Genomic DNA, 22,663 nt, shown 5'->3' on the forward strand with positions numbered 1-22,663 from the left:
TTATTTTAAAAAGATAAAATTATTAAATATATTTAATAAAATTTATTAATATATGAGATTTTATCTAAAAATATTTTATAATTTGAGAAGAAAGCAATACCAATAAATGACCTCAGAAATAATTTAATATCAAGTAAGAATTTTTAACAAGTGGGTCTTCTATTGAAAAATGTAAAATATTTTTTAAAAAATTAAATATTAAAAAATATAAATTATTTTTAATCTTTTTAAAATGAAATTATTGTCTTTTTTTTAAAAAAAGTACCCATACTAAATAAATTATATTATATTTATTTTATACTAAAATATTATATTAAATAGAGGTAAATATAAAAAAATAAAATTAGCTTAAAGACAAGTAACTATTTTATTAGAAATGAAATTTAATTAAAAATACTTTATATTTTTTAATGAAAGAAGTAAATATTAATAATTAATAAGTGAGCTTCAAATTTTCATAAATGTCTAATACCTCCAAGTCCTTGAATGATGTTAAATGATTTCATTGATATTCTCCAAAAAATTTAATTAGAGCAAACATCTTGTAAATTGAAGATGAGCCTTGTTTCTTGCCATTTGTCAATAACTTTAACTCCCTCTTATCTAAAATATAAGTCATTTTTTTAACTAATTTTGATCCAAAATATATACAATTTGGCATTTGTAGAATTTTTTCTCATGTTACTTATTATATTTATTAACCTAGATTCTTGTATTTACTGTAAATTTATGATTTTCTTCTCTCATAAATTAGAATTAGAATTAGAGTAAAACAGACAAAAATTACTCCTCTAATCCTATTTATAGAACAAAAAGAGTATTTATTTTGATCCTATTTATAAAACACTTTAATAATTATTATATTTATTTTATTATTTTACCCCTATTAATGTTGAGCAAGTTATTAAATGTTAAAATGTTATATTTTTAAAGTATGTATATTTAATAAGAATAAAATTAAAAAATTTATTAATTTTTTAAACAGAGCTAATGAAATTTAAAATTTTTTTTATTTCAATAAAAATGCCACAAATAATTTGTAAATAAGACCAAAGTGACTATATATTTTCAAAAGAATAAAGATTTTATTAGTGTATGAATTATCGTTGAAAATTATCTAATGCTTATATTTTGAGTAGGATGGAGCATATTTTACTATCAATGATTTGTATAAAGTTTTAGTCAATTATCTTTTTCTTAAACTCACTCGCCCTCACACATCATCATCATCATCAAGAGATAATATTAATAATTCTCTTTCACCCTTTCCTTTGGTCTTAATGCATATCCCAAAAGATCATCATCCGTGATGTACATAATCTATTCGTGCAGCTTTTCATAAAGCACTTCTCATGTTATCATCTAGATGAAAGAAATGTTTAAAATTTATTAACTCTATTTTAAAATTTTAAAAAATTTTAAATTTATACTTATTTAAAAAAATGAATTGACATCGAATAGAGATAATATGAGAAATATTTAATAAATATTTCATATTAAATATTTCATATAGTGTCTTATAAAAAAAAAAGCTATACTTATTTCAAGTGTGCTATAAAACGATTTGCAAATCACATTCACTGTCATTTTATTCTGAGATTGAAAACAACATCTTGATGTAGTGCACTCACACGTGCATTAGTTTTTAACTTTTACAGCCAGATTCACCTGCGAAAATCATTGCCCACCAGGAAATAATTATATTTTAATCATGATTCATCTTGAGATATACTCTCTGGATTTGTTTGAAACAGAAAGATCGGAAAATAAAACGCAAGCGTGAAAAGTCTCATTATTAAATGATTTGGAACCCAGATAATGAATAGCATGCTCACATTCCGCAGCTTTTTTAGACCTTTTTTTTTTTTGCCTCTATGTAAACTGTTCATCGTATATATGGCCACTTGTCATCTTTCACGCCCTGCCCAGCTTGTGTCATATTGGTATATTTTCCAGTTATACTTCGCTTTCATGTTATCAGAATCAGAAAAATCAAACCAAATTATAATGAACTTGAGAACCAATAAACATGAGCCATTTATGATCAGTTCACCTAAAATGAGAAGGGGAAAGAAACATGGCATGGCCTTGAAAGATAAGATCAAGTGTATAACCACCACTATTGCTTTCATTTTTGCAGGCAATCAATTTGAAATTTACAGCTCATGCCCAAGCATGCCAATGTGGGATTTGAACCTTGAATCTCTAATTCACAGGAGATAGCGGTGCCGTTGGAATAATTTATCATTATCATTGACAAAACCAACCAGACTGCCATAAACTACATAGAATTATGTTAGAAGAGTGTCTAAGTTGAAGAGATAATGTGAAAAAACTGGTATAGAAAACGGTGGGCTATCTGGGATTGACCCAGTTAGTGGAAAAGATATAAAGTATTTGTAATCCTTAATTGATACTAATAATCATGATCCTGGCTTTGGCTTCCCAAAAGGCAATCCTCCTTATGCAATTATTACTTTCCATATGCTAAAGCCCTGCTTTTTCAACACTTCAAAGGCTCTATTTTCACTATGCATGAGGCCAACTTTTCCTCCAATAATTGGGATATGAACAACACAAACACATCGTGATAAACTCATCTTGGAATGAGGAAATAAAATCATAACTTGTTGATTGGCATATATTTAAATTTCAACGCGTTTCATTAAAGGCTCAAGCACTAAAACTTTCCCCTTCATTTTCTCGGAATTTTCGGAGTATATAATTGTGATATAGTAATTCAGTGGGGTATAGTAATAAGTCATGAGACCTTGTTTAATCCTTTTCCCTCTTGCTTCAGTTTTAGGGCAATCGAAAATAACAACCAGGCTATTCATGGATATCTAATTCAACTCATCAAGAAAATTTAATTAGCTTATTTTAAAATGTTTAAATTCAAGTCTTAAAATAGGCAATCATATTAAATAAAAAAATTAAAGGGATCTTTGACAAATGTTTGAAGTTGCCGTTATTGATAATGAATTATCACACAATGAGATTTCAGATTAGTCTTAAGTTTGTGGTAATATTTTCAGATTTCTTTGGATGGGGTAAAGAAGATAAATAACAATTAGATTATAGGCTTTAGGCGTTAAACGATAATATAATCTAGATTTGATAGGACGCGTTGTAAGCGACTAGACAGAGAGTAGCAATACAGAAATAAAAATAAAAATGGATGCCTTGTGATGCTTCACCACCTTTTTTAATGATCAACCTTTTTGTTTGACTTGTGAGAATGCAAACGAGGGATCAGGAAAAAGATGGCTGTGGAGGCCCCCTCTTGCACGAGCATATATAATTTATAAATACTGGTTTTGATATATTATGTAGGTATTGTAGGTGACTGCATAATAATGTCAAACTGGTTAGCTAAGCAAACTCTTCATTATTGAGCTTTTGATGTAACCACAACGTTTTACTCTGAGGATAAGGGGTCAACCGACTATGAAAACTGACGTGTTTGCAAAGGAATTAAAAGAGAAAAATAAATTTATTGCAACTGAATGAAATCTACTTACATATATATATATATATATAAAATAAACTGAGATATATAGTGAAATCGATCATGTGTTCTTCTTGAAAATTGTGTTGGGGGGTTACATTACTTGCTTGTCTTTTCTTCTTCTCCTTCTCGTTTGCTGTCGCCGATATATACTTAAATAGAGTTCAGGAAGAGTTCGGGAATGGCAGTGAGCAGTAGGTCATGAAGATAACATTATGCATTCTTTTCTCATTCTCTTAGGCCCATGTTTTTAGATAACAACAATAAAAAAAAAAATACACTTTTTGATCTTTGCATTTTGATCATATTTTACTATAAATTCCTGCACTTTTTTTTATATTTTTGGTCTCTATACTTTCATTTTTCAGAGTTTTACATTTATTTAAGATTCTTATACTTGTTTTATTTTGTTCGTTTAGAAATCTAAAACACTGAAAAATAAAAGTGTTTGATTTAAAATATTAAAAAAAGTATATAAATTCATAACAAAACACGAGCAAAGTACAGGGACCAAAATGTATGCTTTCCCTAATAATGATAATAATAATATGGCTATTAATTTCTAAAATTATTAGGCTTAAAAACCAGTGTTTTAAATAACAAATTGAACCTTAAATTATAAGTTTGGGAGTGTTTGGGATTATAAGCTTATTTTTTATGCAATATTCTTCAATTTTTAAAAATGGTGCACTAAAAAATTAAATTTAATTATTAGTTGACAAATAAATGGCAGAAAATAACAAAAAATTACAAAAAAATCCAAAATTATAAAGACCCAAAAAATTACAAAAAAGAATCAACAAAATTTATTGGTTATGTAATTTTTGATGTTATTTTTTATAATTTTTTGATTAACTAATGGTTAAAGTTAACACATGTTAATTAGAAGGGACTCTATTGCAACGTTTTGAAATATTAAAAAAAATATTACATTAAAAATAAATTTTAAATTTTAAATTCTCTAAAACTCATAATTTAAAAATCAATTTACTATTTAATTGTAATCCATTATCCATAGAAAAGGTTACAGTGAACTCCCTTCCGCTGATTCTATCTATAGTAACAGTCTAGAGCAAACCTAACAATTCAATGTATTACTCACTTTGTATAAAAAGCTGAAGCATTAATTAGTTTTATGAAAAAAAGGCCCTTATTTATAACTTCCTAAAACTTTTTTATTTAGGTGAAAATTTGAAAAATTTTACACCATTTTAATGATTAAATTATTTATTTTTAATTTTAATAAAGAGTGGAGGGTATGATTTTTTTTTTGAAAAAATGATAATAAAGTCCCAAAAGATCAATTTTATACTAGTTAAGTCCCAACTAATTCTAAAAGGCCAATAAAGTTTCAGAATCCTTAAGTGGTATTTTGATGTCACAGGAAAAGACCGAAACACCCTTCTTCAAGTAAAAGCTCATTTTCTTCTCTGCCTGAACGTGTCTCAGTGTGCAACGCGAAACTCTGTTCTCTGGGTCTGCGTTCTTTGATCCATACGGTGAATGAGAGCTTGGTTGGGCCAGGGGAGAGTGATGTTTCTGGGGGCAACACGAGTAGCCAGCAACTGAGAGTTGAACACTTGAAGGAGAAGACGCAAACGTTGGCGGCGGTGACAAAAGTGAGAATCCAAATTTTGCAATTCCCTTAAAAACAATTTGCAACTAGTACTTGAAATTTTAGATCGAAGAACTATTAAATTCATTGAAGAGTTAAATGCTTTAGGATAAAGCTCCAGTAATTTGCAAGTGAGAAACCAAATTTTGCATACCCTTAAAAACAATTTGCAACTGGTACTTCAAATTTTAGATCGAAAAACTATTAAATTCGTGGAAGAGTTAAATCCTTTGGGACAAAGCTCCAGTAATTTACAAGTGAGAAACCAAATTTTGCAATGCCCTTAGAAACAATTTGCAACTGGTCATCCAAATTTTGGATCGAATAACTATTAAATTCGTTGAAGAGACATTCCGTTTAAATCACAATTCAAGCATGATGAAATCAATCTAACAAGTCCTTCAAGAGACATTCCTTCTCTAATCATTCTTCCATTACAACTCCCCCCATCATAATGCATTGTCCCATGCATATCTTTTACAATATCTCCACCAAAATAAAAATAACAAAAAAGTTCCTTTACACAACTACTTTCCATCGTACCTAATAATATCAACTTACAAGAAATAAAATAAAATGTAATGATATATCACTTAGAAACAAGTTACTTTTGATATAAGTGATTTTCGCATCAGTCAAACAGTGACAGCGTTCCATATTAAAATATGGACACTCGATGATAATTTCTTACACTTTCAGTTGCAAAATGTCGAATCTTCATGCCAAATATTTTATAACGTCAAATAAAAAAAAATTCTTTCATGTTCAGTTGCAGAAAACCGTTCCATCTTTTTCCTTACAAAAGCCATTTTGCAAGAAATCAGACCTTCATGGAGTAAACCTTTTTGTTTAGATGCAAGGATTTGCAAAAAAAAAAAAAAAACCTGTCTACACGCACCAGCACAAAACCTTAAGCTTCCTTGAGTCAATAATTATTGCAACTCCACCTCTTCCAAGCATAACTCTATTTCAGGAATGGGTATTCTTCAACGTACAGCTCCACCACTTACATGCACCTCTCATTAATGGTGGAAAAGAGACAAATCGGGAGAGAAATGTTGGAGCTGATGAGTGTACATTATATTTACTCATAGGGGCATTTTCATCATTTCTTTCGTAATTTTGATTGGAAAAAAACAGCATGGCATTTGATTGGCCTTTTAAAATTAGTTGAGACTTAACTGGTATAAAATTGATCCTTTAAGACTCGGTTGTCATTTTTTTTTCTTTCCAATCGATTTACATCTAAAAATGTAGCACAAGAAGTAAGTAAACTCAAAAAAAGGTACTGATATTGAACACTAAAAAAGGTGAGGGGACCCAAAGCAATTTAACTTTTTTTTTTTTGGCCGGCGCATAGCAATTTAACTTACTTGAAGGAATGATATAATTTTAATTAGGCTGTTTGACTTGAAACTCTTAGGTTTGGGGTGAGCAGCACTAGCAACCCCTGATTGAACAGTGATGACAATCTGTTGCTGCATGTGACTCACCTTGACACTTGACAGACAACCTTAGACCTTAGTCCTTTGGCCATCTAGACAGAATATTTTTCATGCAAACCGTCTTTGTTTTTTTTTTTTCTACGGGAAAATTTTTTTTAAAAAAATAACAACCCAGGAATTCAAAATTTCCGCGGAGATTATACAAAGCTAGCGATCAATATCATCACGCTCATGAAATCACGGCTTAAATGAAATGGGACGACTTTGATCCTTATTTCTCTCAGCTTGACTTATTTGCCATGCAAGTTCAGATAATTGTGGATGGAGATTATAGCCCAGATTGTGGCTTCTTCATTTGATTTTCTTCAAACTTCAGGGCTAAGAGTGGGAAATTTTATGATTAAAATAACTTTGCTAGAAATCTTGGACAAGTCCAACTTGGTTGGCCACATGTCCTAGTTTAAAGGGATACGTGTTCTGCTTCTAGTAGTCTGTCTACCTAACAGTTAAATTAAAATGAGCTGGAACCAAGCATCCATGCTTTCAACTGCATGAAAGTCACCCCTCCCTCTCTCTCTCTCTCGCGGAAAATATTCAAGTGAATCAAATCCAGTTTTCATATCAACCATGATATTTTCCAACGCAAACGTACATCCATCTCAGCGCTATCCAATAGGGTCTTCTAGAAGGTAAACGAAGAAAAAGTCCCACGCTTTCCCTTCAAGGGCGAACTTCGAACAACGCCAGTGATATTAACGATTACTACTTAACATGCCATGTTTATTCGCATCCAACATGCAGCCTATACGGATAGTTTTATTTTATTTTATTTTTTGAAGTAATAGTACAATATGGATTATGACAGAAGACTTGAACATCATAAATTTTCTCATAAATAAAGGGGTTTTTATCATATCAACCACCACTTTATATCAAAGGTAACGAAAACAAAACATCCCCAGAGATTGAAAGCAGGTACAAGAAACACGAAAAGAAGGGAGAGCAGCTAAGGTGGTGGCGTAAGCCCACAATACATCAAACTAAAGTGAAGAAAACTTCGGTGCTTTCACATTTTATGGATGTTTTTAAACAGCTAAGCTTTTGGACGCAATCTCATACACATTCTCTGACAGTCCATTAGCTGACATGATTAGCTCCAGCTGGGCCTGCAACATAAAACACCACCCCTGACTTGTAACTGAGATGGTAACTAGACAGTAGAAACGGAAACTGCGTTTCCAAACCGAAAAACAAGAAAAAAGGGCAAATATTCCACATTGTGTCATCCTCCTCGCTTGTGCGTAGAAAGGGCATGTCGGCTCATTATCAATCTAAAGACAGCGAAGCATGAAAATCAGTCAAAAGTACACCAATAACTTACCTTGGCAAGTTTTTGTCTGTTTTCGTCATAACGCTTCCATCTAGAGAAGGCAGACACCAGTCGCGAGGCGACCTACATTAAAGAGAAACAAGAAATTGACCAGATTAAATAAAACCAGTCAGCCCAAAATTCAGAGACATAAGAATCCATAATTCACAGATCGCTTATGAATACGGACTTGAGGGTTGATCTTGTCAAGTTGAAGCACAATTTCTCCCAAAAACTTGTAGCCTGATCCATCCTTTGCATGGAAGTTCACTGGAGATCCACAGAAACCTCCAATGAGTGAGTAAACTTTGTTTGGATTGCGCACGTCAAATGCTGCGTGATTTAACAGTTGCTTCACATTCTCAACATTTCCAGGAATGTCAGACATTGCTTGAAGCGCAAACCACTTATTCACCACCTGGATAGAAAAAGGGAATACGATATATATATACTATATTAGAAACTTTCACCATGTTTGCCTTAAAATCGTAGCCAGGACTAGGATAATTTGCACAAGTTAGCAACAGAAAGTTTCATTGAGCAAATATGTATGTCTGGTATAGGCAAGTTAGTAGGTAACAAAAACGAAATACTACATTCGGCAATCTGCCAGAATAAAACAAGACTCTAGAGAGCTAGACATGCCTCACGGAAAGTATGAGGAAAGGAGGAGCAGGGTTCTACAAAGCGATGTTAGTCTTCACGAAATGATAGCAGTTCTTATTAGGGGACAGACAAAGTTTGATGTGCATCATAAACATTGAAAGTATAATTTTATAAAACGGTATCAAACAAGCAAAAGAGCACTGAAATAAGGTTTATTCCCAGAAACAACGAACTGCAGAAATCGAGACTTACCAGGAAGTCACGCTGCCACCTGCCATAGAAGTCAGCAAGAACGTCATCACGAGTTTTACCAGGGTTTTGAGCTATGGCTGCCAAAGCTGCAAATTGCTCAGTCATATTTGTGGCAGCATTATACTCATGCAGCAAAAGGTTGGTGATCTCTGGATCCTCTAGGCAGCCAAGATATGCTATAGAAAAAGTTATTAAGAATTAGCGAACTGCTACCCACCAAGCATATGAATGTATGCTTATGTAAAATCAACTACACACCAAGAGCAATATTTTTCAAAGCACGTCTGGCCATGTTAGGATGATTGAACACATACTCTTCATAGCTCCTATTATCTTTAAGCTGCAAAAAGGTAAAATAAGCGTGTACATGTCAAGAGAATTGATTAAGAATACAAGATATTTCATTTAATAATTGCAGCCGACTTCACAGAAGAGGACGTACTGTGCTGAGGAATTCTGCTCTCAGTTCACTTGCAAGCTGTTTCCTGATAAAAGTTCGAACAGCATGAACAGCATCAGGATCTGCAACCTCCATCATGTCCATTACTTCTCCCTCACCAGGCAAAGTTATAGCCTTTGCAACAAATTCCTATATGATCAAAAGATTATATTATAGTCCAATCAGCATTTATATGGTACTCCAACCCAACCTATACCCAAAAAGAAACAATGATACACTAGGAAAATGAACAATCTCCAGGTATACTGATTTGCAACATACTTTATCCAGGCTTGAGTCAGATAGAATGCTCTTAAAACCATCCGCAAATTTTTGATTCAGAACTAATGGTTTGTTATGTTGGAAATCATCCACCAAGCTGAGCATCAGCTTACGAGCCAGAATTTGCCCAGCCTCCCAACTAGGTCATTAGAAGGGGGGAAAACCAGTAAATACTTTTCATTAAGCCTCAGGCCAAGAGAAAAACGCAACTGTGAAGAAGACAAACCGGTTAAATTCATCTGAATCATTAGCCAGTAGGAAAAACAGGTCACTGTCAGTGAGATCTGATTCAAGACGGACTGGAGCACTGTATCCCCGTAATAGAGATGGGACAGGCCTCTCAAATATATCTGAGAACACAAATTCGTCTTCTTTCTGCATAGTATGAAAATAACATTATGAGTTAGATATGACAACGAAAATATTATAAACCAAAATAATCCATCATTCAGGATGCTCAGAAATATCATAGATTGGGTTTTCATTTAATTCACGTCATACTTTCACGTAAAATTTGAGAAGCAAGCATGATAACACGGTTTCAAAAACTTGAACTTTCTTTCCTCCCTTCAGATATTGGCATCACAACATCCTAGCTGATAGGTGTAACTAAGTAAATCTTACTTCAAGATATCAGCCAAAGACATCCATGCAAGCCATAAAGATCAGTTAAAAATTCCGAACAACCTCGGTGAGCTGAAGAACTGTAGTGTAGACAGGTTGACCATCTCGTGAAAGAGACTGCAAAGTTCCATCATGATATATAGTTGAAAGAGGAATGTCCTTGCCTGTAGAATCAAGCAAACCTACTGCCAGAGGAATGAACATAGGTTCCTTAACTGCTTGTCCTGGAGTTGGTGGAATCTCTTGACTGCAAAAATGCCCCGCCAATCAAATTATCAGAGACGAACAGCCAAAAGATAAAATAAAAAGTTGATTCTGGACAGTTGTATAAACCAACCAATCAACAAGTAGAAATCTAAAGATTCAACTTATTTACCTAATTTTTAAAGAAAAAGTATGTGCTTCAGGATTATAAGAGGAATTCACTTTGACAATAGGGGTTCCAGCTTGTGAGTACCTGTGTTTTGTTCAAGGGTTAGAAATAAATGAGCATAAAAGTGCTACAAGATTCAAATTTAAGATACAGACCAGAGTAAGAAATTTGCAAAATCTGCATGATTTGCATCTCGCATTGCAGCAAAAAAATCTTCACACGTCACTGCTTGCCCATCATGTCTCTTAAAATATAAATCCATGCCCTAAAATCCAGAGGAGCATTAAAAATAGTTTGAGAAAATAGCTTTGCATGTCAAGCAACAAAATCCTAACATATGACCTATTTTCAGGCATCAGATAAATGCATCCTTACTTTTCGAAACCCTTGATTTCCCAACAAGGTTTTGTACATTCTGACAACTTCAGCCCCCTGATACATGAAATATTTAGAACAAATAGCAGGCACAGACAAGGAAGGATTGAGAAAATGAAGTAGTGAATGTCAAACCTTCTCATAGACCTGCAGAGAAATAAAGATAACAAAAACAATTAGATGTCTTCATAAAAAACAAAAGTTCATGTCGAATTAAAGGTAAGAAGTTGCAATAGGGAAATGTTGAACCCACCGTCACTGTGTTTCAAAATCATGGTCGCTCCACATCAGCATTAAATCCAAAAGTATTTCCGAAACAGACAGATATCAGTGGTAGAAATCATTAAAAAAAAGTCAGCTAACATGAAGTACGATAATCAATAGATATCACTATATCTAAATAAAAGATAAAATCCGCAGCATTCACAAATCAACTTCTTCACTGTGTGCAGTGCACAGGGCATGAAGGCACACTTCTAGTTCAATACATAACCTGTAAACCAAAGTTATTAAAACACAAACTTGCCTGTGTAGAAGTTGTCCATCTGTCGAAGATGAAAATTAAAAAAAAGGGTAAATACAAATTTAAAATCACATTTTCAAAAACTCTTAGAGAGAGCACAAGAAATGGAAATGACTTAAAAGTTTAACCTTGATGTAAGAGTGTGGTCGCACTGGATGAGCCATGGGCCCAGCATCCTGTAAAATCAGATACAAGCATTAGAGCTGACACAGACATCATGTCCATTCTGCATTAACAATAGTCAAAGAACCAAAAACAATAATGTTAGTGTGATCAATGATAATAACATTTCACAGGAGCCATGACCACAGAAGATGCAGAAGTTAGTAACCTAAAAAAAAGCTAACCTGTGGAAATTGATAATTTCGAAGTTTTGAAACGTCAGTGATTCGTTTAACAGTACGGCTTCCCATGTCAGATGAAAATTCCTACAAAAAATAGGTGCAATTCATTACAATGAATTTGGAAAATTCACAGGAGAAAAACATTGTTGATTTCTCAAACAAAGCATGTCAAGCAAAGATAGGAGTAGTGCCTGATCACGAAAAACAGTGAGACCTTCCTTCAGGCTAAGCTGGAACCAATCACGACAAGTCACTCTGATATTGTTAAATTCAATGCTTAGTTCATGTTTGCAATGGAAATATAACAAAGATCTGATATAATGCATGCAAAACTACCAACTACCTGTTGCCGGTCCAATTGTGGAAATACTGCATCATAGAAAAGAAACAAACATCAGTCATGATAATGAAATCATCTTCAGGAATTTCTTTTCTTTTCTGAATAAAATATCTTCAAGGAAGTTATGCTCCAGAATTCCCAAGATATAAAAATTACAAACCTCGTGCCCAATAACTCCCAATATTGCAGAATAATCTGCATCAGTAGCAGTTTCTGGAGATGCCAAAACAAGCTTGGAGTTGAAGATCTGCAAATAAATGGGCAATTACAATCTTCCAAAGAGTAATACAAGAAACCAACTAAGACAAGCTGAGAAGATAAATACATACATTCAAACTCTTGTTTTCCATGGCTCCCCTGACCAATCAAAAAGCAAGGACAATAGATTATGTTTTTACTGGTACCTCATGTTACATAAAAGCATCATATACACATAAGCTGGTAACCCACGTTAAAAAATAACATGCTTACATGTTAAAATCAGGGACAGCAACAATATTGAAGAGATCCAGGTCATATTCAAGACCAAAAACCTATTTCCAAAGCAAATACAAAAAATCAAAGTCCATAATTAATATGAAATCAAAATGAATAATCATGTTCGATATATTTCAGATTAAAAAAAGAAAAGAAAAGAAAAGAAACTGACATCTTCATCCCACTTCATAGCTGCCTTTAGAGAATACATGGCATGTGCAGTCTTGGGTACATCCTCTGCAGGGGTCCAGATCCTTAGAGATACCTTGCGTCCTGAGAGTGTGATAAATGTGTCATCTCTACTCTGTAACTGCCCAGCAACCAAAGCAAACAAATAGCAAGGCTTTTTGAAGGGGTCCTCCCAAACAGCATAATGCTTCCCATTCTGCAAAAATGCACAAATAAGTGAATAACAACAAGGATGACTATAATAACTTCATAGTTTCTGTTTGATTCATTACGATGCATAGTCAGAGCAGCTCACCTCCAAGTCCCCTTGCTCAATCAGGTTTCCATTAGACAACAACACCGGGTACAATGATTTATCTGCCTCAATGTGACAAGTATATTTTGCCATTATATCAGGTCGATCCTATCAACAGATGAAAATCCACAAGACAAATCAGGATATGTGTTGTCGGAAACAATATAGATCAGTGAAGCATATTAACTACTGTGAGATGCCAACCTGATAAAATGTAATTTTACGAAATCCTTCAGCCTCACATTGAGTGCAGAAATTTCCAGACGACTTGTAAAGTCCCTACAGTTAATTAAATTCACACTAAGCACAACCCTTCCCCTCACTTGATGTCGAGGGGAGGAGGGGTGATGGAAGAAGTGATAAGTAAAATCAAGAAACTAACTCTGCAGCAAAACCCAAATACCTCTAAGGATGTGTTCCTCTGTGGGTAGATCTCATTTATGATTTCTAGAACAAATTTACCACTAGGAGGTGAATGGATGGTTAGATCTCGTGCACCCAAATGGTAATCTTCCTCCTAAAAAATGAACATGAAAAGAAACTAAGTATTGAAAATGACACTAAATAATACTCCAACCCCCCATTGTTGCCAACCCACTTGACACAAGTGCTCTCCGAAGCAACGACCCCAGAGTTAATAAGTAAGAAATTTTCAAATATATCATATAGAACTGCCATGATGCAAATTGAACATTCTTGGCTAATAAACTGGCCAGAAGGCATTACATCAGAGATTGGGTTCAGAAGATCTTCATAACCATAAGAAGTGGTTAGAATTGTCTATATACCTTCAAGGCTTTGCCATTTAGCTGAATTGAAATCAATTTTAAGTCATGTCCATCCAAAAGAAGTGGGGGAGAAGAACCTGTTCCATAACATAGATCAATACAGAACATTAAAAAAAAAAATTGCAATGAAGTACTCCAGAATTATTCAGATAATAATAATGCCTATATTTCTGCTAAACATAACCAAGAACCACTATGCTCTACCTTCAATGCGAGGAAACACGGTAATTTTTGAGCTAACCATTGTGCTCTCCTCACCCAAGGAAAATCTCAGATCCACCTGTATTGATTCCATGCATACACATGAACACAGGGAAAGTTAGAGGGTTTAAAAATTGCAACACATCAAATGTAACATGACTAGATAAATCCTCCTGACTCACTGTGTCAAAGTAGTAGTCAGGCATCTCGTAATCCTTCAAGAATATTTCTCTCGGTGTCTCCATATTAGGTTCTTCAACTTGCTTGGGCAAGTCCTCTGTGGCAACTGAACAAACTAGCCTTCGGTTCACTTGCTTGACTGTCTGAAACAAGATAAAAGAATATCCATGATTAAAGAAACAAAAAAAATGAAACTCCACTTATTTTATATGGATATGATAGCGTCACATTGAGATGCGCCAGACAGACAGATCACACATAGCCATAGAATCTGATTCTGAATGTGTAGAAAGACAGGTAGGGAGGTATAATATTTTTTAACATTAGCAGACAATCACGACAACAAGTCTCAATACAGAAATTTATTAACTTACAGAAGAAAATGAAGGGTGAAATGGGCAGCAGCTCTTTCGGAAAATGACCTGCGGTACAAGTCAGGGACAGTTCAAATGTTAGATGATTTTATAATATCTGACAATTTCTAATCACAATGTGTGTGTGTGCGTGTGTGTGTGTTGATGATGTATGGTGCAGAAACTCGAGGGGAAATTTCAAACCTGTGAAGTAAGGAAACGCCTCAATATGATGCTATTCTTTGTTGTATTCTCAACAAAGTTAACACGGCTAGTTGCCTGAAGCTGCAAAAACACAGGCGATCATCATATTGAATATGCAGTAGGGAAAGATTCCGGAGCCATGGCATTCAGACTTTACTTTTAATTCGAATTTGAATATTTCATATGAAAAATACAGAAAAAAAAAATACAAAGCAAAGAAGATAATAGATTAACTAGAAAACTCATCAAGATGGATGAAAACACAAACGGTCGCCGAGCTTTAAAGAAACTGAACCACTAACTCCCGAAAGCTGAGAACCATTTCAAACATCCCAGCGCCGATTAGAGACAGACATACGCGTTAATTGTGGCCTATATTCAATTAATGCTAAGAAAATTTATCACGGTAACAGAAAGGACATGTGAACTTGCATAGAGAAGATTTCGAGACATCCCGCAACGTAGACAATGTTACAGTCCTCGTGACATCGCAAAAACACCCAAAAACAAAGATTTTATTAAAAAAAAAAAACTTTGATATGGGTAATCACAGGAGCAGTGGAGATCAAGCCCAGTATACTCTTCCTCGAAAAAGCCAGAGTCTTTGATGGCAGAACCAACCGCGCCATTGAAATCAAAATCCCAGCTCCAAACAGGGGTTATGATTTTCGACTGAGAACGAATTAAAGAGTAAAGCTAATCAACTGAATATCAGCGACGCCCTCAAGGAAAACAAAGGAACAAAACACAGCCAGTTCTCATTCTTATAGAAGATGGGGATAGGAAATATGTGGAATTACGGATAATTCGAAATACGGACACAAAAATTTACATGTCAAAAAAAAGAAAAGCGGAGATTTTGATTTAACATGATATAGAAAGCGGATGCTACCCAAACGTTTTGGAAACTAGCGGTGCTTGAGCTGTACCTTCCTCGGAATCAAGTGCAGAACACAGGCAGACACGATCGAGAGAATAGAGATCACAGGAGCGCTGGAAGACATCTATAATTCTATATTTATAAGCTTACGTACAGTTAGAATTAAAAAATTTATAATTAAGATTAAGATTCACCAGAAGTTAATAAACTAAAGTTAAAAAAAAAAATCAATGAATACAATATAATTTATATTTAAATATATTTTTTAAAAAAATCAGTTAAATAAATAAATTTATTTAAATAATTTAATTTAAAATTAGTTAAAATATTTAATGAAAAAAATAAATATAAATTTTTTAATATATTTTTTGACTAATTAATAAATAAAAAATGTAAAACTTAAAATTACAATTAATAAGAAAAAAATCTTAAATATTCAATCATAAAGGGCTAAATTAAATTCATAAATTATAAAATATTCAATTGAAATAATTTATAAGTTGGTGGAAAAAGAATTTAGAGTCAGTAATTTGAGTCAAGCCCAATAAGTCAATTCAAACTCGCTCAAAAAAAGTTATGATCGAGTTTAACTATATGAATTTTTTAAAAAAAAAATAAAATATTTTAAACTTGTCTGAATAAGCCCAGCTCACCCAAATTATAGACTCTAAAAGAATTGATATGAATGGACAATAAAAATTATTTTCTTCCCATTCCTATTCTCTTTTTTAGATTTTTACCCTCATTTAATCTACAATTGTCATGATCAAGTTTGATTTGCCTTGTACAAGTCAAAAAGTTGTCCCATCAATAAAGTTGCATGAAATTGGAATGGAGCATGGAAGAAAGTAGATGGACCTCGTGTGTAACATTCTAAAAATTTTAAAATTTAAATTTATTTTTTAAAAAATAAAATATTTATAATTAAATTAAAATTAAGAATAATTTGATAGAGGTTCAGAATTTTAATTTTATTCAGCAAAAGTTTAGTTTTATTTTATTTTCAACCATGAAAAAATTACAAAAGTTGACTTGGGTTTTTGTGTTATAATAAAAAATGTTGGGCCTTTCTTATAATTTTTTCTAAAGTGTTTGGATCAGTTTTTTAAGAGTAAATTCATGCAAAAATGAAATGAGAAACCAAAGGAAAGATATGTGAGATAGAAGAGAGGAAGAACAGAGGAGGAAGATAGGGAGTTGGGCTTAGATATAGGAGGCTTTGTGATCGTTGCGAGCTCAACTACACAATAGGTAAATTCCCTACTTCAATCATCTTCCTTCCCCCTTGGTTTTTTTCAATTTTAGAAAATTTTTAAAATTTGATCTCAAAAGTTTTATTTTTGTAAGCTTTAGTTTCTTTAGGCCCTTAGGAGGTTGTTTTGAGTTTCTATATAATGCCCTAATGTTTTGAGCGGGCAATTGGATGAAAAATGAAGTTTTAGGACAAAAGTCAAACCTAAGAGGTTGGGTTTTTCTTCTCAATGGTTTTAGCCTATTAATTTAGTTATAATTATGCTATTTGAATCCAATAAGATTTAAATTAAAGTTTGGTTTTTATTATAAGGGCTAATGATGAAAATTGGTGACATTAAGTGAAAGTTTTTAATTAATTAAAAATTATATAAATTAAAAATTAGCCTAGTGGTGGCTAATAAATGGTTTTGGTGGTTAAGTGATACTATGTGAATTGTTGGTTTAATATATAGACCATTAGGATGGATTATGGCTCATTAACCCAAGTTGTGTGATTTGAGTTATAGTCTTCATTAATGCTATTTGTCATGAAAAGTAATATGAATCACTTATATGTTGTAGGAAATTATTGGTAAAACTTAATTGAATGATAAAGAACAAGCTAAGTTTCATTCTGCACAAGGGGAAATCATTTTAGTATAAAGGGTTGAGGTAACAAGGAAATTTATATTTCTTATTACTTTGTTTAGCTATTTTTAAATAAATATTACTAGCTATCATGTATTACATGTTTTAAATGATTAAATACGATTAATTGTGTTTTACAAAAACTTATGGGGTATTACTTGGATAATAGTGTGTATATATTTTTTATTCATTTAACAATAATATTTTTATAGAAATGAGGTTGTTTCATGCATTGTAATTGTAGAGAATGGAAGTTGCATTTAAGAAAGTGTAATTGAGTTAGATACCTTAGAGAGGCTAAAGAACCACTTAAGGAATGAGTGATATTTGTTATACGATCTTAGAATATTGAAGTGGTTAATACTCGAAAAAGATAGACAAGAGTAAAGGGCATGATCTCGGTGGGAGTTTATCAATAAGAAAATGTGAACTTGTGATATTCTATGACACACTGCCAGTACTTAGTGTTGCCTTTTGTATTATGGGCTCAGTGCATTAAAGTGGTTAGTGAATTGAGTATTCGACACTCCCAGTGAGGGAGGGAATCTGACATATGAAGTATAAGGTTGAGTGCCTAAGCCAAGGTAGCCTTCACATTGAGAGTGAGTTGGGCTGGCTCTGGGAAGGAGTTAGCTTCAGCTACTCAATATTTACGTTAAAGGATCACAGGCGGTTAGGTGGATTCAATCATGCCTAGGATTATATTTTATATCTGTGGAGGTAAAAGTGGATATAAGGTTTACTTGCGAACTAAAGAGTGCCAAGGGGCATTCTGTTAGTCACGAAAGGCCATACTGGCTTATGTCATGAATTTATACATTTAAAATAGTTAAATTATATACTATGTTGACTCTATTATTTGTTTATTCAATTATGGCTTACTTGGTAATAATTAATGTAGATTTCTCTATTATTGAGACTGTGGTTATCTCATCCCTTTCTTTTCAATATTTTTAGGTCCAGGCGAAAGAATCAATGGTAGACGGGGAAAGGAGTAAAGCTAGGGGTTATTTGTAAATTGTAAAGAACTGCAACTTCTTTCTTTTAAGCAAATCTATTGTAATGTATTTTGGATTAGGGTGCTAGTAAAATGTGATTATGTATATATGTGTGTGAATATGTGTGGATTGTATGGCTTGTGTATGAATTTTTGTTTGCTTGTAGACTTATGGCTAGGAAACTTGGTTATGGTGTGTGGTTTTGATAGATTTATTTAGTAAACCAAGTTTTTATTACAAGTAAATATTTATTTTGATATGTGTGTGTGTGTGTGAGAGAGAGAGAGAGAGAGAGATTCTACAAGTAAATGCAAAGTGATTGTATTGCAAATAGTGTGCTATGGGCAAACATACACTTTAGATAGAAAGAGTGGGTGCATAGGCCCCATGGAGATCTTTGAGCCAAGTGAAAATATTTAGCATGTGTTTCTATATGTGTATATGATATTTGGAATGGTTTTTGGCTACTCTAATGTGATTTGTAAGTTTTAGGGGCATAGGGTTCATTTTGAAAAATGGCACCTAGTGGTTAAATTTTAATATAAAGAGTTTTTTTATCATATAAATATTTTATCAGATACTCCTAGTCCTATTTGATGTGTCTAAAGTGTTCTCACAAGTTTGTAACCTTTAGGATGAGATTTGGACAATCTGAAAAATAATTTTTTTAATCAAACAACTACACTTTTACATTTGAATGTCTAAATTTCAATCCGACCGTTAGATTTGTTTGAAATTTAGGTCACAAGTAAAAAATTTTATATTCTTCGTGTGGGCTTTAGAATCACTTTGATCAGACATTATAGGGAGAAATTGTGCACTTCGAAAGTTGATTCGGAGGTGCTGTCATGACAGCAAAGTGGCTAAATTTGCAACATGCACAAATTTCAATCTGTCCGTTAGATCTTTTCAAATTTTAGTATGCTAATAGTACTATTTAAAAGTAATATGTGAATTCTAGAATTACTCCTATCGGAGGTCATATAATGAAATTATGCACTCCGAAAGTTGGTTTAGAAGTGCTATCATGACAGCAACTTTATCCAATCTTGTAGAGTGTCCAAATTCTAATCTGATTGTTAGATTATTTTGTAATTTAGTACACTTCTAGTAATTATTAAAAATGACATGTGAACTTTAAAATCACTTCAATCGAAGGTTGAATGGTGGAACGGTGCCTCCCAAATTTTGGCCTGAGAAGGCTGTCATGGCAGCAATGTAACGCTGTCATGATAGCATCTTTTTATCCCACTTTCATCTAGCTTGCTTTAGTGTGCTACAGATAGAACCTATAAATTTTTTAAAGGCTTTAAATGTGTATTTTGTGGTGGTGTATTTGTTTATTGATTTAAATAATTTGTTTCCTAAATTAGTTTTAGGATCAATTCCTTAACCATACTTAGTTTGTTTGAATTGTGTGATTTTTTTATAACATTCAGGGCAAGTGTTATATTGTGTGAATGCATTGACCTCGTGTGAAAGCATTAAATGCTCCCCAATATCTGTTATTTTGCGAATGCTCATTATAAAAGCTACTCCATCCAGCTTTGTGGAAAACGTTGGTTTGAACCCAAACCTTAGTTGAGTATTTTTTTTAATTATCCAAACATGATTATTTGGACTTTTAACATCTTGACCTAGGTTTAGATCATCTCAACCTAAGTTGGCACGTTATCCAAACACACACGTAGATGTAGATGGTGGAAAACATAATATGTGAATAATAATAATTATTATTGTTATTATTATCATTAGTAAATAAAGTAATCAACTATCTTTTTGCTTTGCCTAAATATGTTCTTTTGGCTAGGATTTTTCATAGATTGCCTGTGTCTTGGGATTTTTTTTGGGATAATTTTATTAAAAGTCTTTCCATGTGATGCAATTTCAGTTAAGATTCAAAAAATTATGAAAATTTACTGAAATCTTAAAAGATTGAAATGAAGTAAATTTTTATAATTAAATGACTAAAATATCCTTTAATAAAATAACAAGTGACATTATGATTTTTACAAGTAATTAGAGTTGTGCAAGTTGTCTAGTCCTACTCAAGCCACTTGGGCCAGGGTCAATCCTTGCCCTGTCTGACACAAAAAATATTTGTGTATTTTATATTTTTTCAAATTTTTTAAAACTTAACTATTTTATAATATTATTTTACTTAATATATTTTGTTTATTATATTGCGTTTGTGTTTATTGTGGATATTTTTTGTGATTTCAATTTGTCTAATCTTTTTAAATATTTGAAATTAATTTTCTTACTTCATATCATGTAAAAATAATGAATAATGGTTAATTATATACAATTTAAAAAGTTACTATTTTAAAAAACCATTTTAAATAACTATAATTATATTTTTTGTTAGTTAATAGAACTATTTTCATATTTTTTAAAAACATTTTTAACATAATTTTTGAGTTTTGGGCCAAAATTAAGCTCAAACCTTCAAGTGACGATGCTTATATATGCATATCAAGCCAGGCTTCAAGCTAGGGTGGAGCTTAGCCTAGGTTAGCCCGTGTGCAGCTATACAAGTAATATTATTATGATAACAAGTGAAATTATAATTTTTAAATGTAACATTATTAGAATAACAAGTTAGGTAATGATTTTTATAAGTAATATGACTAAAATGACAAATCAAGTTATTATTTTTACAAGTAATGTTAGTAAACTGACAAGTAAGTTATAGATTTTACAAGTGACATTATTATAATAAGAAGTTAAGTTATGACTTTTACAAGTAATACTATTAGAATAACAAGTCAAGTTATAGTTTTTATAAGTAACGCTATTAAAATAACAAGTTATTACAAGTAATATTATGAGAATAATAAAAAATTACGTTCATTCTAGTAATGTTATTTGTGAAACCTATAACTTGACTTATTATTTCAGTAATTATAATTATAATTGAAGAGCATTTGGGTCGTTTAATCAAGAGAATTTATTTCATTTCAATATTTTAGGCCTATAGTGAAAATTCAAAATTTTTTTGGAGCCACAATTGAAATATGTCACATTCAAAAGCCTTTTAATGAAATTCTCCCTTCTTTTTTCAAGTAACAACCTACTCTCTTTTTTAATTTTATTTATGATTTTATTTAACTAAATTAACCAACACCTACTTTCGGGACTAGTATGACATCTAAATAATAATAATCAAATGACGATAAATTAATATTAGGAATGTATTCAATTTTACATGGTATGATGTTATAGAAATTGATGTGATTGATAGAGGTTTCCATGGAGTAGTTATTTGGTTCACACTTTTGAATTCGAGCTCTACATAAAACAGGAAGTCAAGATATAAGTTTGTAAAATGTAATGTGATTGTCTAGATCCTAAGAAATATTACTTTTTAATGTGTATATCTAGGTCAACCAACTCGATTAAACTAGTAAACTATTAGCATGAAATTAGTATGTTAATAAGTTTAAAAAATACTTTGTCTGTTGCTAGTTTAATCATAATTCAATTATAATTTTGACTGTTAACTCTTAAACTAATACTTTGACTGATTTAATAACAAATTTTATCTACAATAACTTGTAATACATTGTAAAAGAATGTCAAGATAGTCTATTGGAAGTAATACGCATGGTTAGAGCACTCAACTCTCAGTCTGAGCAAATCTAATAGTAATTATATTGCATAACAATTAAGGTTTCAAGTCTTCCTATTTAGTTAGCCAACAGAGAGGTGGGTTCTTAAGGGTCAAACACTGCAAATGGCAAAAGAGACTTCCTATTTTTTAGGTTTATTTCAATATGTAGTTAACGTGTTTGAAGAATTAGTAGTCGTTATGGAAATACTTCTAAAATATAATTCAAATATACTCAAATATCTCAACAAGTCATGTTTCAATGCAAAAGTTTTTACTAGAAAGTGACAACTCACATTTTTTTTAGAAATATCATTCAAGGACTACTAAAAAGATTTAATATCAAACAATGATTAAAAGATTTTATAATATCATTGCAGGATTAGGCAATTGAAATGCAATTAAAATTTATGGTGAAAAAATAAACTATCCCTCACATTTAAAAAATCATTGTCATTGGCTTGTGACAGCCAAACCCTTATCAACAATGGTAGTGATAATGAAGCAAATTA

At 32.2% G+C, this 22,663-nt stretch overlaps 1 protein-coding gene across 1 annotated transcript; it reads right to left on the reverse strand.

Annotated features, from left to right (window-relative positions):
* Positions 1-7,438: 7,438 nt before the first annotated feature.
* Positions 7,439-15,513, reverse strand: LOC129322384 (puromycin-sensitive aminopeptidase). Its single transcript, XM_054968709.1, has 32 exons — positions 15,334-15,513; positions 14,783-14,863; positions 14,600-14,647; positions 14,228-14,368; positions 14,049-14,124; positions 13,845-13,921; positions 13,460-13,573; positions 13,261-13,335; positions 13,057-13,164; positions 12,745-12,957; positions 12,567-12,628; positions 12,425-12,452; positions 12,256-12,342; positions 12,099-12,124; positions 11,947-12,010; positions 11,759-11,839; positions 11,540-11,587; positions 11,415-11,433; positions 11,142-11,146; positions 11,024-11,035; positions 10,889-10,945; positions 10,669-10,778; positions 10,517-10,597; positions 10,204-10,387; positions 9,743-9,891; positions 9,517-9,655; positions 9,238-9,384; positions 9,054-9,135; positions 8,796-8,971; positions 8,128-8,355; positions 7,950-8,021; positions 7,439-7,734 (listed from the first exon to the last, which is right to left on the reverse strand). Exons 1-32 carry the CDS (start codon positions 15,409-15,411, stop codon positions 7,654-7,656), a joined length of 2,949 nt encoding a protein of 982 aa, XP_054824684.1. The 5' UTR covers positions 15,412-15,513; the 3' UTR covers positions 7,439-7,653.
* Between the last annotated feature and the right edge of the window lie 7,150 nt (positions 15,514-22,663).

This window comes from Prosopis cineraria, unplaced genomic scaffold, assembly GCF_029017545.1.
Source record: "Prosopis cineraria cultivar Desert tree isolate PC_DT_omini unplaced genomic scaffold, ASM2901754v1 PC10, whole genome shotgun sequence".
Taxonomy (NCBI): Eukaryota; Viridiplantae; Streptophyta; class Magnoliopsida; order Fabales; family Fabaceae; genus Prosopis; species Prosopis cineraria.